General features: G+C 43.1%; 1 protein-coding gene across 1 annotated transcript in view; it reads left to right on the top strand.

Moving 5' to 3' along the window:
• Nucleotides 1–16,720, top strand: part of PIK3R4 (phosphoinositide-3-kinase regulatory subunit 4) — a 36,472-nt gene that overhangs the window by 17,915 nt on the left and 1,837 nt on the right. Inside the window, exons 9-18 of the mRNA XM_019508836.1 lie at nt 639–840; nt 1,812–2,011; nt 2,909–3,119; nt 8,034–8,199; nt 9,003–9,167; nt 12,586–12,797; nt 13,033–13,164; nt 14,195–14,295; nt 15,815–15,903; nt 16,401–16,509. Of these exons, the coding sequence (XP_019364381.1) occupies nt 639–840; nt 1,812–2,011; nt 2,909–3,119; nt 8,034–8,199; nt 9,003–9,167; nt 12,586–12,797; nt 13,033–13,164; nt 14,195–14,295; nt 15,815–15,903; nt 16,401–16,509 (1,587 nt within the window). The remainder of the gene's footprint in view (nt 1–638; nt 841–1,811; nt 2,012–2,908; nt 3,120–8,033; nt 8,200–9,002; nt 9,168–12,585; nt 12,798–13,032; nt 13,165–14,194; nt 14,296–15,814; nt 15,904–16,400; nt 16,510–16,720) is intronic.

The following is a 16,720-nucleotide window of genomic DNA, read 5'->3' as shown; positions in this document are numbered from 1 at the left end:
GGAAACAGTCCCCATTACGAGGCACTCTCACAATCTAAGGTCCTGATCCTACAAACACTTCAGTAACCAGAGATTAGTCTTGTTGACTTGTGCTTACAGAATGTAGCTTTTACAAGTTAAGGAAGCATTTTAAAAAGATGTGCCATAAACAGGTACAGCAGTGGGAAGGAGCTGTAATGTTTAGAGGCCTTCAAGCAACGGAAGCAAAGAACCCTGCAAAGAGAGACAACTTAATTTTTGCAAAGACCCAACACTGACCTCTCACCAGTCAGTAAGAAGGGTCCATAAGGCAGAGTGGGCTGGCCCTGCCTGATGCATCGAATGAAAAAGTGAAGACCTTCCATGTTTTGATCCCTTCTCTTTCATTGTCAGCTAAAGTTAAACTCCTGTGAGAGGACACATAAGCCACCATCACTGTCACTGTTCTACTCTTTAACCATACCTAAAGTTATATTGCTGGTTGAGGATGCCAGGGAAGGATTATTCTCACAATATAGCAACGTCCTCAATGCATGTTAAAGGGTAGAAATTTATCTTAAGTTCTGGGAGTGTCTCATTCCATTTACTTCTGCACTAGTAATAAATCTTGCTGCCTCCTGTCTCTCCTTGTTTGAATTGAAGTGACATTCTATTTGTAGGGGATGACTGAAGAGGAGGAAGACAAGCTGTTAGCACTGAAAGATTTTATGCTAAAATCCAATAAAGCGAAGGCCAATATTGTGGACCAGAGCCACTTGCATGACAGTTCTCAAAAAGGAGTGATCGACTTGGCAGCTCTGGGAATAACTGGGAGACAAGCTGATCTTGTTAAAACAAAACAGGAACCTGATGACAAACGTGGTTAGTGTACTCTGTTTTATTTTCTGGTGGGTCATGCTGTTAAGTCTTCAGTATGTAAGTGTTCAGGAAACTTTCCAAAAATTCAGTCTAAACTGTTATTTGAAGTAAAACTTACTCATAGAATTGCTCTATAGGTATTGAGAAAGATAGGTTACCTCCATTGGGTCAGTAGTGGACTGAAACACTTACCTTCTAAGTAACTGGGGTTTAAATCTATTCATCTCCATTTGGGATGGTAATAAGCAAAACATGCTTCTTGTACACCATATAACTTTAAAATACAAGTGTGTTTTTTTTCATGCTGTAGGCTCAACTTTAGACTAGTTTAAAAAGTGAACATGTTGAGTCAGTGCTTCATCTTAAACTATTGGCCTGCTTACTTATCTTGCCTTTAGTTGTGTATTGCTTTTGCTTGGTTTTAATCTATCCCATGTTTCTGCTTGTCTCTTTCTCATTTGCAGCTTTCAAATAACCTCAAAAGGAATTTTCAAAATACATTTCTTAATTAGAATTGGAAACTTTGACCTTTAGATGGTGATTGCCATCATGCTAGAAAAGGGGTTTTTGGGGTTTTTTTTTTTGCCTAGCATTGTTATAAACTAGCCACTCTCCAGGGCCAATATTGGATTGACATTAAAAGGCTAAATATGTCATCGCTTAGAGCCTAATCCTTTATCCCTTCTAGATATTCATATTGTAAGGGGATTTAGCAAGATCCTGAACAAGGCAACCTGAGGATTAAGAATGTGTAAATAGGACATTTACTATTTGTTTGTATTGTTTGCTCTTGTTGCCTTACCAGCTGATTTAACTAACCCAACAGAGTATTTTTCTTTTGGTAAACTTAATGTCATAATAAATCTTCATGTATATACATGAGGTCACACTAGTGCTAAAGTCATGACTCATTTCAGTGAATGATGAATAAATTAAATGTTAAAGTAATCTTTATTCTTTGGCGTTGTGTATAGCTAGAAAACATGCAAAGCAAGAATCAAATGTAAATGAAGAATGGAAGAGTATGTTTGGGTCTTTGGAGCCATCTAACATCTCCCAGCCCCTACCTAAAGGGCATGGACAACCTACTGACCAAGAGGCAATTCAGACTGGAAAACCTCTTCGTTCCGAGTCTTCTGCTGGTATATGTGCTGCTTTGTCATCCTCTCCACAGGTATTCCTGAAAATTTCACATTGCATTTTTTTTAAGTCACATATATTTAAATAGGAGGACTCACTTTAATATCTAAGCATCAGACATTGCTCTATGTGGTTCAGTCTATCCAAGTATCAAATGTTGCTATATCCAGAATTTCAGTAGAACATATGATCTGGTAGAACAGTTCCTGAGCAGATGGACTACTACTCAGATATCCTGTGCCTAACAGCAGTCAGTACCAGAACAGAGGAAGATGAAAAATCTTGGCAGTAGACAACAATGGAGTAGCCAGATGAAAAAGAGAACCACTTTCTATCCTTCTGTAGTTCAGGGTTGACTTCTGCTTTGGAACATGAGGGTTTCTGACCTTTCTAAATGTTTGGTGTGGAGGTAAGGGGCTGTCTGGGTGGATCACTTTGCAGGGTTGGGGCTGTCTTAGCTAGCTGTGACCCCCTTTCTAATTCTAAAACTACAGTGGAAATGATTAGAGCTTTTATTTTTAGTCTGATGTAAGCAAGTTATTATTTGGTAATTGCCATTCTTTGTGTTAGGAAAGCAGTAACTGCTGCTGTAGGAGTTGTGTTTTGGTAAAAAACACAGAATGGAAACTCTGTACAGTTAATGCAAAGTTGTTTGTTCCATTTTTCATTAGTAATTTTATATTTGTATTTTAAGTTGTCATGCAAATGAGACACTTTGATTCTAGTCTCATGTTGGTTGTGGCTTCTGAACATCCACAATTTTGGCCTTCATTTTTGTGTTTAAGCTGATAATTTGCTTACATACTGAATTCTTAGTTTTTAATTTTTATCTCTAGTTACCCCTAACAGTTTAAAAGATGATGCTTTTTTGCTCTCTTCAGCATGAAGTGTTAATTGATTTATGCAATTTTTTAATGCTTATGGTTTACAGGCAAGTGATGGAACTGTCATCCAAACCAGGAAACCAACTATACAGGTTTTAAGCAGTACAGCATCCCCCTCCACTTACCAGTTACGCATCACTACTTGTAAAACGGAACTCCAGCAATTAATTCAGCAGAAGCGAGAACAGTGCAATGCAGAAAGGCTTGCCAAACAGATGATGGAGAATGCTGAATGGGAAAGCAAGCCACCACCTCCAGGTAATGTCCAAGCTCCTCGTGTCATTAGACAGAAGTTGAAATCTTTTAAACTACATTCATCCTTGGGGAAAGTTGAAATGCTAAGTGGGAAAAAATTGTGTGGTTAGGGAATCTGCACATTACATTAAACTGTAATTGGATAAAATACATAAAGAGCTCTTGGAAGAGGAGTAGAAACTACTTTTTCCCAGTGATGCCCTAAATACTGGACTAGAATCGCACATGCATGCTTATTTGCTCTCTCTCTCTGGCTCATCAAATCTTGAATTCTTTCTCCATGGTAGAGCAGCTTCAACAGGAGAAATGAACAGTTTCATCAAGTTGGTCTAGGCCACAGCCTGGTAGTTAGGGCACTCCTCCAGGAGTTGAGAATGGTAGGTTTGAACCTCCTCTGATAGAGGAGGAAACTAAACCTGGCTCACCAGTTCTTTGGTTGACTGTTCTAGCTACTAAGCTGTTGCATAAAAGTCGTCATTATGTTTTCTTTCAACAATATCTTAAAAAGCTGAGGAGTGAATAAGTTCCTGATTGTCAACTCCAGAAGGAGTCATAATGGGTAACTCCCTACAGCTCAGAATTTAGGTGCCTGGGGCTTAACAAATGCCTCCTTAGTGTTTGTGGTTGACTGTGTAACAGAGGGTTGAAAGGAACCACAAGGCTCATCTGGTCCAACCATCAGTACAGGAATGCCACTCCTAAATCACCCCTGTCCAATGCTTACCTAGCCTCCTCTTGAAAGCCTCCAGTGAGAGATCTCATAACTTCCCTCAGCAGTCTTTTCGACTGTCTTACTATTCTAACAATGAGGAAGTTTTGAATGACATCTAATCTAAATCTAATTTACTTCAATTTAAAACCATTGAAGACTGGCTTATTTGAAGACTTCTGGCATGTTCTGGCCGTAATTGCCTTTTCTCCAAGTTAAATATGTCTAGTTCTCTCCCTAGAAACAACACCTCTACAACTGACCTTCCAACCCCAGGATCATTTTTGTTGCCTATCTCCAGAGACCCCCTTTGACTTGTCCACATCCTTCAAAAAAACAGAACCCAAAAGAGCATACAATACTCTAGATGAGGCCTAACCAATACTGAGTAGAGTTGCACTATATCACCTCCTGGGTCTTGCACCTAATACTCTTGTTGATATGGTCCAGATTGCATTTATGTGTGGGGGGGTTGTTTTTGCAACTCTGGCACATTGCTGCCTCACGTTCTGTGCGTGATCCAGCCAGACTGCTAGTTCTCGCCCATTCAGTATGTGTGCTTTCATTATTCTCCCCTAAGGTTTCAGGCAGACATTAAGGCAGTTGTACAATTGGAGGCAGGAATTTTATGCCCCATTCTCCAAACTGTGCAACCTGCCTTGCTAGATGTGTACAGCAAGCAGCATTCCCTCTAAGCTGTGTGGTGTGCGCAGGCACATCTGGCAGTGCAGCATGAGTGCACCTGCATGGCTGCTCACACCACACAGCTTAGAGAGAATGCTGATGGCAAGTCATGCAATTTTGGGAATGGAGCCTAAAATTCCTCCAGTTCCAATTTCATGAGTGCCAGCTGCCAGTGCTGGGGAAAACCTGCAGATAAGGAATGGGAAGCTTCCCCACCCATGAACAAAGAAGTGGCAGCTGGGGAGCCAGGAGCTCTGTATGCTCTAGGTGCCACTTTTATGGGTGTCAGGGAGTGTAAAAAAAAGTGGGTGTGGAGCTGGGGTCCCCAACTGCATGCCTCCTTTTAAAGGTCTTGGAGCCTTTAAAGAGGTGCTGGTACAAGAAGTGGGAAAAGGGAGAGCTTCCTCATCCCTAACTGATAGTGCTGGGCAGATCTTTAAACAAGTGAGTGCAGCTAGGGATGTTTCTTATTCTTTTTAAACTGGCACATACAGTGGGGGTCAGGAGAAGCTCCCCCACGTCCAGCTGCTCACTCTGGTTCCTTTTTAAAAGAAGCATGTGCAGTAGGGGTTGGAGAGAGTTCCCACTGTTGCTTGACCCAGTTTAAAGAACTTTCTCATCCCCACTGCTTGTGTTGGGCATCTCCTTCAAATGTGCCCAGCTTCCCCAGGGATAGAGCAGGGTTGGAATTCAGAGCTACTTCCAGATCAATACCACCAGTTGGGCAGGGGGTGGTTTTGTCCCAGACCCCGAAGCTGCCCAGTGCTACAACCTGATGCCCAGCTGAGTGTGGGGATTCAGCACTGGGAAGCCCTGGTTCTGGTTCAGACCTAAGCTGTTCACTGGCTGATCCTCAGTATCAGATGGGGGATGGCTGTGTCCTAGACCCTGGAGCTGCCCCATGCCCTGAGGCTTACTGGTACTTGGTGCCTTAAAGATCAGAGGCTTCAGAGCAAGGCTCTTTAAGGTGCTGGGTCCTGGAAGGCCAGCTAGGTTCCTGGTGCTGCCTAGATCCCAGTGCTGACAATTAGCTGGTTGGCAGCATCTGGATAATGGGACATGCTACATGGCACCATATAACCCAGCCACAAAGATGTCACATTTTTTTGAATTAACACAGTAATCAAAGCATAAATATAACATGTGCCAGGGACTGAAGGTATAGCATCTTATATTTGTCTGCCTCACACATCATCCCGTTGTCCCTAGCCCAGCTTTCCGATCTGTAGTGAGCCCTGTTCACCATGCTGGTGGTTGTGCTTCAGAGTGGGATTTGCCTAATTCTCCCCAGGTCTTTTATAGGCCTATGGAGCTTAGGCATGTTACTTGGGCTGGGACTTCCACAGAGGTCAATCTGCCAATTGTGAAGTGTTGTAATGCTCAGTCCTAAACATCTGTAGCTCCTATTTTAAATGAAGCAACATGTGGGAAGTGGTCGTCCAAGAAGTAAACACTAAATCTTGATAATTTTGACTGATATATAAAGTGATTTCTCGTATGAGGCGTACTTTCTGCTAAGCCATACATTTCTTTTTTGAAGAGAGTCTTATGACCGTGAAAAGCATAACGTGTCCCAGGGACAACAAACAGCTGACCTGTTCTACCCTAAAGGGTGCCAGGAAAATATTCATATTTTGCTCCCAACACTAATCTCATACCTTATTAATCTCCGTTTGTTGGTAATGTTCCTAGAATCTTTCCTTGAAAGAAACATATAGGAAATGAGTCCAGATACATTGCCCTTTCTGAGAAGAAGGAATGCTGCATCACTTATATTGGCCCTGCAGTTGGAAGCAGTGATTTTAAGCACTTTGACTAGGTTTCATATGGAGTGAGAACAGTTTCCACGATGTCTTATTGAATATATAAATAACGCAGAAAATATTGTCAATGGAACATTAAGGCTGCAACATGAAGCATTCCAGAGTCAGTCAGTCAGTATCAGATGTTAAGGTTGATCAGAACCCCGTAATATACAAAATAAGCAGAGCTGCCAGTTACAGTGCTGCAATTTGCAGTCTGGTTTCTGAAGAATACTGGACATTGGTGTGCAGATTTGAGAATTGAGATCCAAGCAAGTAAATGTGGACTACCTGTACATTCTGGCTTTCTGCTTTTCTGTAGTCATGCAACTTTGATCTGGCTAATTTGAGAACCCACGAGATGTTTTAATCCTGTTTTTGCTCTGCAGTTTGTGATATTTTTAATATCTACCAGCAGTAACTCTGAAAATTCATGATTGAGCTTAAGCCTTCGAGCTTAAGCCTTCACTTTAATGGTACCTGCTGTTCCTTTCTGATTTATGAGCAGTATTTGTGATGGGCTTATAATGAGATGTTGGGTGGGAGAAAGAAACAGTGACACACACACATACACCAAAAGCTGCTGCTGACCATTAGTACTGCCAGATAAAGTGGGTGCCTGCCATAAAGCAAAGAGAAAACCCTCCTTCCAGGTTCGAGCAGTGACAGCATTGGCGAATTCTCTGGCAACCCTCTTCCAGCAGTCAAAATATGCCTTTCATGACTGAAAGCCAGAAGTGTGAAGGTACTGCTGTGGCTAATAACAGGAGTAGGAGACATATTAAACGCAACTTGCTGCCAGGATGTAACCTGTTCCTATTTGTTTAATGTGCATCAAGCTGGTGGTGTTAACATCCAATCTATCCTTTCTCTAAGCTTCCTGCTGGTAGCAGCCCTGAAGTTGGTGGCAGAGTAGCAGCAAAGCCTTTTGTCCATGGGCTTGAACTTTATTTCCTAAGTGGCTCCTCCAAAGGTGGTTGGGAAGCTTTCATTCTGTAGCAGGCTCTGAGCCTAGCAGAACTTCAGAGCTTGGTTTCCTCTACCCCACGATGCCAAGTAATGGCACTGCACTGCTGTTTTCCAAATGCCAGTGGAGTGGCTTCAGTTTAGGTCTTGACATCTTAAAAGGCAGGCCGGGGCCGGGGCCGGGGCCGGGGCCGGGGCCGGGGCCAAGGCTGTGCCAAGTTCTTACCGGCTGGGTGGGGCTGCACTGGGTCAGGCTGCTGTGGCGCTGGGAAGGGGCTACAGTGAATTTGTGACTGCAGCCCTATGCAGATCTGGGGACACAGGCCCCTCCCCATGCCCCCCGGACAAGCTGCAGCTCTGTCCCCGGTCTGCCCTGCCCTGGCTGGACATCACCTGCCCCAGCTCCAGCCCCACTTCTCCCTCCCCATGGGGTTGATCTGCCCCCCTATACCACTTCCCTTCCTCTTCCCCTTCCCCCTCCCCCCACACCAGACTTACCAGTTAGAGGCAGCTCTCTATACTGTGAGGCTGGTATTGGAAATTGGATTGGTATCAGCTGATATTCTTCCTTAAAAATCACCTATCGGTATCGGCCACAAAAATCTCTTATCGGTGCACCCCTATTTAGTATGTTTCTGGTGTTGCATATGCCCCAAACACATTTCAAACGATTGCTTGGTGAGGAAGATCAGGCAGAAATATCCATTTTTCATTTGTATTTGCAAGTCAACCACGAACCTGTTGCTTTTTCTGTAGGATGGCGTCCCAAAGGGCTGCTGGTGGCTCACCTTCATGAGCACAAGTCGGCAGTGAACCGCATTCGAGTTTCAGATGAACATTCCATTTTTGCCACATGCTCAAATGATGGCACGGTGAAAATCTGGAACAGCCAAAAAATGGAGGGAAAAACCACTACAACTAGGTATCTTTAAGATTGACAGAATTGTGCAGCTTCTGTTTTTGGAAAAAAATGGTTATAAATTGGGACTAAACCTGGAATTGCTCCTAGAGCTGTTAAAGGGAGACCATTAGGTTTGAATACTTAAGTGTACAAAATTCAGCGAAGATGCACTGGACCATTAGTTTTAATTTTGCTGTCATAACTCGAATTTAAGAGCATTTATACACATACTGTGAGAGCTGCTCTAACTAAAGCTGGAGTGTCATATGTATCAGTGTCCCTGCACTTCAAAACGGTGGTGGGGGCATTTTTTTTATTTAAAGCTCATTGAACAAGCTTTAGATAAAGCTCCTCCACTGCCATTTTGAAGCATGGGAACACTGGTACATGAGACACTGGAGGCTGCTGAAGCATGGTAATTACCATGCTCCAGCAGACTCTTAATTGAGTCTGCTCCAATGCACTGTTTACAGCGCGGCAGGAGCTGCCTCCCTGGTCATGTATAGGCACCATAAGTTTGCAAGCGTTTTTATTTCTTATTGTATCTATAGACTAGTGTGTGCTGAAGCAACTTGAATAGTGTGATGTTGAGAGACCTTTTGTGATATATATGTGTACAGTAGGAGAGTTAAGGTTGCGCAGTCAACTCGTATATCAACACTTTCCAATTCTGAAGCAGTTAACTGTAGGATCTTCTTATTCTTATAAGGAACAGTTGTTTTTGGTGGTGGAGAGAAGCAGGTTTGGGTTTTTTTGAGTCTGCTAGGTAACTTGTGTCACTGCTGGAAACAGTTTCACTTTTTTCTCTCCCCCCCACCATTTAGGTCAATTCTGACATACTCTCGGATTGGAGGACACGTCAAGACGCTTACTTTTTGCCAAGGCTCTCATTACTTAGCTGTTGCGTCAGATAATGGTGCCATCCAGCTTCTTGGGATTGAAGCTTCAAAGCTTCCTAAATCTCCCAAAATTCACCCAATACAGAGCAGGTATGTATCTACAGCAGAGTTCATGTACTGTATTGTACTAGCGTGCTCTTATCAGTAATGTCATGCCACTTCAGTAAAGAAGGATTGAAAAGGCATTCAGTTTTAATCACTGAAGTACAGGGATTAGAGCAGGTTGATATAGGCTATTTATCCAGATGTCTTGCTAACTTCCTTTCAATCTTAAATAAATTACTCAGTTTTCTTGTTCTTCAGTATTTCTCTGTAAAGTGAGGCCTGGTATTTACTTGCCTCCTCACTTCATTTAATTAATGTTTCTAAAGCAAGTTGAAGTCCCCAGAGGCATTCAGTAACTGCTAAATATTATTTGTAAAATTTTTGAAGTCTTACATCATTCTAGCCCAAATGTCTATGAAATCTATGAAATCATGTTCACAATGTATGTCATGCTCTTTGGCTTTGCGCTTGTAAATATTCCTTCAAGTTTTTTCTGGAATGAAGGATAAACAAGCAGGAGGTAGTGTGGGGATGGCTTTAAACAGTGGAGAGATTAATGCCAATTGGAGCCTTTGCTAAACTTTTCATAGTTTCATAGTTTCTAGGGTCGGAAGGGACCTGAATAGATCATGAAGACCGACCCCCCCCCCCCCCCCCCCGCCGTGGGTAGGAACGAGTGCTGGGATCATAATCCCCCAGCCAGATATCCAACCTCCTCTTGAAGACCCCCAAGGTAGGGGAGAGCACCACCTCCCTTGGGAGCCCATTCCAGAGCCTGGCAGCCCCAACCATAAAGTAATGCCTCCTGATATCAAGCCTCAACCTGCTCATATTGGATAGTATATTTTCTTAACTATTTTGTGCTGCTTTATATTATTTATGGTTCAATCTTTTTGATCCCTAGAATACAAGTTCCATATTAGGTTGGGCCTCCTACATGCTAGCAGCCCAGCTTAAAAATATCCCTACTAGATTGTACTCTTTTGTCTGAAATACAAAATCAAGGTTTTGTGTCAAAATCAACTGCATAACTGGGCTATTTTTAGTATCATGGAATCTCAGGGCCTCAAGAACAAGCCTCCTGAGCTTATGAAAGTCAGCTTTCCTGAAGTTGAGGACTGCTGCATTGCTGGCTGACTTGCCAGCTTTGCAATGGATAATGAAAGTGATCAGCGTATGTTCACTGTCACCCAGCTTCCCTTCGATTTCTTATGTTGCTGATTAGATCATCCCCTTTGGCCAGTACCTGGTCCAGCAGCACCTTACCTCTTGTCACCCCCTAAACATCTTGAGACAGGTAGAGCTCATCCACGCATGTAAGGAAGATTTGAGACTGATCAGATTTGGCCAAGTGCTCTTCCTATGAGATGTCTGGGCAGTTGATGTCTCCCATGACAACCATGCACTGGCAAATTCTTGGTCAAGCTCTTGTTCCAGATTTGGAGGTCTGTAGTAGATGCCTACCATTGTATCCCCTTCACCATGTTCCCATCATATTCTCCAGAGGGTCTCCAGTCGTTCTCCTTGGGTGCCAATCTTAGCTTGTAGGGATGTGTAGCTTTCCTTTTACATGGAGAGCTACACCACTGCCCCTTTTTTCAGCACGATTTCTCCTATACTGGGTATAGCCATTTATACCCATAGTCCAGTCATAAGAGGAGTCCCACCAGGTCTTCGTTATCGCTATGAGATTGTAGTAATTTTTGTTTAGCAGAAGGACCAGTTCCTCCTGTTTATTCCCCAAACTCCTAGCATTAGTGTACAGGCAAGTAAGTATGCCATCGGAGGCCCTAGGTTTCCTTGTACTCATGGAGAAGCTCTGTTCCTGGGCATAGGAGTAGGTTCACTTGAGCATCCTAACCTGCTGATTTTGTGGCTGATGCTTGTTGAGCTTGCTCTGGTGGCTATCCGCCCATCCCCTGGCAAGCTTAGTTTGAAGCCTGGTGAAGCAGGTCAGCCATTCTGGCTGAGAAGAGCTGCTTTCCCAGTGGAGTGAGGTGGAGGCCATCTCTTCCCAACAGACTACTGCTTCTCTCTCTGAAGTGCAGACTGTGGCTGCAGAAATTGAAGCCTTCATGATGGCACCAGTGCTGCAGTCTTCTGTTTACTGCCTCAGTTTATCTCTCCCTCCTCAGCCCATGACCTGTAACTGGAAGGATCAAGATAAAAAAACACCTGAGCCCTGCTCCCAGAGTCCTGTAGCCATTCATGACCTGGCTGGGATTGCTCTGAGTCATGTAATTTGTGCCCACATGGATAAGGAGCCCTGGGGTAGTTGTTAGAGGGCCGGATAAGTTTTGGGATCCTCTAGGCCATATCCCAGATACGGGCTCCCGGGAGGCAGTAGACCTCCCGGGCTAAGGGGTTGAGGCAACAGATTGTTTCCTCTGTCCCCTTCAAGACAGAGTCTCCCACAATGACCATTTTGTATTTCATCTTGGGGATGATAGCTGGCCGCATTTTTTCCTCACTTGCAGGAGCTGGCAGCTCTGCAGGCTCTACTGGTGCTTCAAGGGGTTTGTACCTGTTGCAGAGATCCGGGGGGGTGGTGGCCTTGGTATGGTGAGTCTTGGGGCTGGAGACAACCTTTGTCCAACCCCCTGGCTGGACAGTATGGGAGTGCCTCTTGGCCTGCCTTGTTCTGGCAGGCGACCTAGGTCTTCCCTCTTCTTTCTTGGGGTGAAGGGCCTGGCAGTAGGAGTCAGTCTCCTGTTTGCCATCCCTGATGGCATGCAGGCTCTGCATTGTGGTCTGGAGCTCCAGTGTCTGGCATTCCCGAGACTCCAGTATGGAGCAAACCTCACAAGGGGAGGTTGCAATGCTTCTGATCCCATGTGCCTGGAGTCCTCAGGCAGCCTCCACAGCTGAGAGCCAGGGGCTTCATCTGAATGGAGGCCAGAACCATGGGTTCTGTCTGGGTGGAGGCCTCAGAAGTACCAGAGGGGAGGAACCCAGCCGCAGGGGGGAACTTTGGGTTGTGACACGTCCCACCCACCATTGTACAAATAGTAGTTTGGCTACTACTGTGCCAACTGTTCCCTTGAGGCTCGCCGCCTAGGTCCTTGTACCCCTCCTGAGCAAACTTGCACGCTGGGCCAGGAGCACGCCTCTTTGTGTGTTCTGTTTGCAAGGCTCTAGTCGTGTGGCACATGGCCGGGGGGGAGGGAAGTGTGACCCTCCTTGGCTCCTCTTAGTTGTCCCACAGCTATGCTAACTCCCTCCCAACATGGGCCCGGCTTACCTCCTGGCTATGCTGGGGGCCATCGGTGGTCTGCTGGCATCCTGTTGGGGTTCCTGGGGGTCACGGGGGCGCAGTGGGCTTCTGCCTGTGCATCTCTCACCGGAGCTGGGTCCAAACTGCAATCGTAAGGGATCCCCAAAACATCTGAAGGTGAGAATGCCAGGAAACCATTTTCAGCTAAGGGGAGAATAATGGTCTTTTTTTTTTCCCCCCCCCTCCCAGATTCTTAGACCTGAAGGATGATGGGTGTGTGGTTGATATGCATCACTTCAATTCAGGGGCACAGTCTGTGCTGGCTTATGCCACTGTGAATGGTTCCCTAGTTGGATGGGACCTACGATCTTCTAGTAATGCCTGGACATTGAAACATGACTTGAGGTTAGGTCTCATAACCTCATTTGCTGTGGATGTACACCAGTGCTGGCTATGTATTGGTAAGCTTAATTTTACTGTTCGTTAAATGAAGTTCCCATAAAATTACTACAAAGCTGGCACTCAATGCTTGTTTTAAAATGGCTACAAAAGAAAAAACAGCTTTCCAAGAATGGACTTCTTTGCAGGAGGTACTCTATCAAATTATTACTTGAAACAAGTCCCTTTACCATGGGAAGAGAAAAAAGGGATACAGGTAAAATCCCTCTAACTATGACTAACTCTTTCTCTCATCAGGTACAAGCAATGGCACTATGGCATGCTGGGACATGAGGTTTCAATTACCCATCTCCAGCCATTCCCATCCTTCCAGGGCTCGGATCAGACGTCTGCTTATGCACCCTCTCTATCAGTCATGGGTAATTTCAGGTAAAGTGCGTGCTTAGCTTAGCATATTATTGCTTAGGGACTTTCAAGGGCAAAGGGAAGTTTGCTGTTCAAATCTCACTGGATCTAAAATCATTTGTGGCTTTTGAAAATCTCCCAAGGCTCTACTTTTTTTGCAAGTAGCTGTTTTATTTTTGCTTAATACAGCATTGTAGTACTTGGCAACATTATTTTAGATAGTGGTTACAACAGTTCACTTCTGTAGTAGGATGTTTTTATGCCTAAAAATATCCTGCTTTAACAAAATAGACAAAGTTGGTATGTATAGTAAGAAGAAAACTTCAGTTTTCTCGTACAATGTAAATTAAATTTTAAAATTTGGGTTTTGGAGTTTACTTCAACTTATTTCTGAATTTGACCTCTTAGTTTAATGACTGTAGATACTAAGTCTAAGAATAATGTAACCCAGTCCCCTTCTGACACACAAATAAATGATGTTTTGCAGAACTTGCCTGCTGGACTGTTACTGGAGTTCTGATCTGTTAAAGAAATCTGCTTAATGTTAGCAGAGTTGTTTGTATGTTTAAAGTTTATGTGTGTGTTACGTACCTTTGTTGGGTCAAGACCATGACCCCGATAGGAGTTTCTGTAGACTTGGGAGAACTACTTTTAGCAGGCTGAAGTGAACTTTGACTGTTATTTAAATTCCTTAAGAACAATGCTCAGCTGGCCCCAATATCCATGCAGACCAAATTGCCACCCACAGACTAGGATCAGAATTGTTCCCCGGCTGGAAATAATCACAGTTTTAAAAGATTATTGGAAAAAATGGAGATTTTTCTTTTTTAAACAGTATAAATGACCTTAAAGTTATTTGGGGCCCTTTAACCACAGTGAAGTTGGCCACTGTAGCAATGAAAATGGCAAAATATTTTCAAAACTAAAAAAAGCTTGACTAGCATGATCCTGCAGGAAAGCAAGCCAAGTATTTATACTGCACCGCAGCAGAAGAGGTGCAAGAGCCAAGCCATCTGGCGTATCTGTAATTGTGTTGGCAATGTGTTTCCTGTAGCTGTTCAAGGCAATAATGAAGTCTCCATGTGGGATATGGAAACCGGCGATAGGCGCTTTACTCTGTGGGCCAGCAGCGCACCTCCTCTTTCAGAATTACAGGTCTGGGTTCCTTTTTCTTTTCCCATTACTTTATTTCATAACTCTCTTTAAGAAGTCCTCAGACACCAAATGGCACTTCAGCACTTTTGCCTCTAATTTAACTTTCTGTTCTCTCTTTCAGTAACTTCTCAGCCTGGGCTTATTTTTACCAGTATAGTCATGTTTTGCTATCAACACTCAATTTAGCTTATTTAAAGGCTCTAGGACCTTACAGAAATGTTTCCCTATTTCCCCTCCAACCTCTCCTCCCTTACACCTTGATCTGTTGTAGAGGAGATGATAATGATACATGGTTTTCACTCATGTTTTCACAAAAAAACAAACCAGCAAATCTGAAATATGGTGGAAAGTGTACAGATTTTCCCAACATTTATAGTATTGTGTCAAGGTTTCTTCATTACTTCTAAAAGCTGTTCCTGAGATTATAATGCCTTGTTGTTTTTCACTTTCCTTTTTACAGTGTAGACTCACCACTAGGTTTAATACTTAATTTTAAATAGGAAAAAGATACCTTACTATGAAGCAATCTGTATTGTATGGCCTTTTTTTTAACTGCTGTTCAGCTGTGAGAGCTGCCTTTGTTTTCCAGGGGTGTGAAATGTATGGAAGGAAAGAAAAAAAATCGCTCTCTGACCACAGCCGTTACGTGTTTTTTCCTTTTATAAATTTGGAAATTCAAATATCCTGTACTTAATTAAATGATTATCTACTCATACAAATTGTAGGTTTCCTTTACTGTTGGATTAGAATCATACAAAGTTAGGGTTGGAGGGGACCTCAGGAGGTCACATCTAGTCCAAGCCCCTGGTCAAAGCAGGACCAGCCCCTACTAGATCATGCCAGCCAAGGCTTTGTCTAACTGGGTTTTGAAAACCTCCAAGGATGGAGCTTCCACCACCTCTCTGGGTAACCTGTTCCAGTGTTTTACTACCCTCCTGGTGAGAACATTCTTCCCACTATCTAACTTAAACTTCCCTTGCTGCAACTTGAGACTGTTGCTTCTCTGCTACCACTGAGAACAGTCCAGCTCCATTCTCTTTCAAACCTCCCTTCAGGTAGTTGAAGACTATAATGATGGCTTTTCATAACCAGATATACAAACACTGCATGATTTGGTTAATTAGTAGTCTGTGGCTTTTTTTTTTACAACATTGATACCACTGGGTTATCAAGGTTTTAGTTGTACCCCATGCTTTTCAACTTGATTTTGTGCACCCAATTCTGTCAAAGATAATTTAATTTCACGTGGGAATACCTCTTTGGAAACTTGGAGTTTTGTGTCCTCCCTAAGAAGAGTTAGGTCTGTTGTTCCTGTTGCTCACAAAACAATACAAAACCAGAAGTTACCTACCTCTGTACATTTTAAGATTTGACCATTTAACAAAGTGGATTAGTATTTTGTCACAAAGTGAAAACCAGTGTTTCACAAGCTGTACAGAAGGCTTTCCTTCTGTGAAGTCAGGCAACACACACAAATGGTTCTGAAGGAAGTAACATGTCCTCATTTTTCTCTCAGCAGCCTTCACCTCACAGTGTTCATGGAATATACTGTAGCCCCGCAGCTGGAAATCCCATATTACTGACAGCAGGTTCAGATATGAAAATAAGGTAAAATCAATATGAGCAATCTTTTTGAATGAGATGTGCCTGAGTATTAAGATATGTAATCTTGTGCTACAAGGGTTTGCTTCTTAGTATTATTGCTTTTATTATTTGTAGTCCCATTACAGTAGGCATCAGTATTTGGTTATGTCCACTTCTTGTATAAAAGCAACAGTGAGTAGAGAACAGTGCTGTCTACTGTCTTTTTTTTACATTAGGAAACTTCACTTTCTTATCTTTAGAATGGAGTTACTGCCTACCTTTTTAATGAAATGCTTGATGTGCTGTGTTGGAAGAAGTAGTGCAATTATTGGTGTATTGCGAGATAGAAACTAAACTAGTATTTTTTTTTTTTGTATTTATAACCTGGAACTTTGCTTTAGTGTTTCTGTTCTAACTGAATCTTACCATAGAAAGTAAGAAGACTATTGGGAAAATAGCATGAAAATATAAGTAGATTTGACCATTTGTCCTCACATTTGTCTGTCTTTGTTTTTCTGTAGGTTTTGGGATCTGGCTTATCCTGAGAGATCATACATTGTTGCAGGAAGCGCTAATTGTCCATCTGTATCCTATTATAGGAAGATAATCGAAGGCACAGAAGTGGTTCAGGTATCCTGTTGTCCCCCAGTCCTCCTTTCACCCACAATCATATCTTGTTTGTCTGTAGGGGTGGTTCTGCCATGTCAGAGTTCAAGTATACTGACATGTTGGTGGGGAAGCTTGTATTGCAGTTGTCAGTGTTCTGTAGATAGAGACTGGCATCCTCTTAATCATTGAGTTGTTGTTTAGAGGTAATAATAATAATGAAGGGATTATTTAA

The sequence above is a fragment of the Gavialis gangeticus genome, unplaced genomic scaffold, assembly GCF_001723915.1.
Source record: "Gavialis gangeticus isolate Ggan-Ray unplaced genomic scaffold, GavGan_comp1, whole genome shotgun sequence".
In the NCBI taxonomy this organism is placed as follows: Eukaryota; Metazoa; Chordata; order Crocodylia; family Gavialidae; genus Gavialis; species Gavialis gangeticus.
This window is presented reverse-complemented; position numbering and strand designations above follow the sequence as displayed.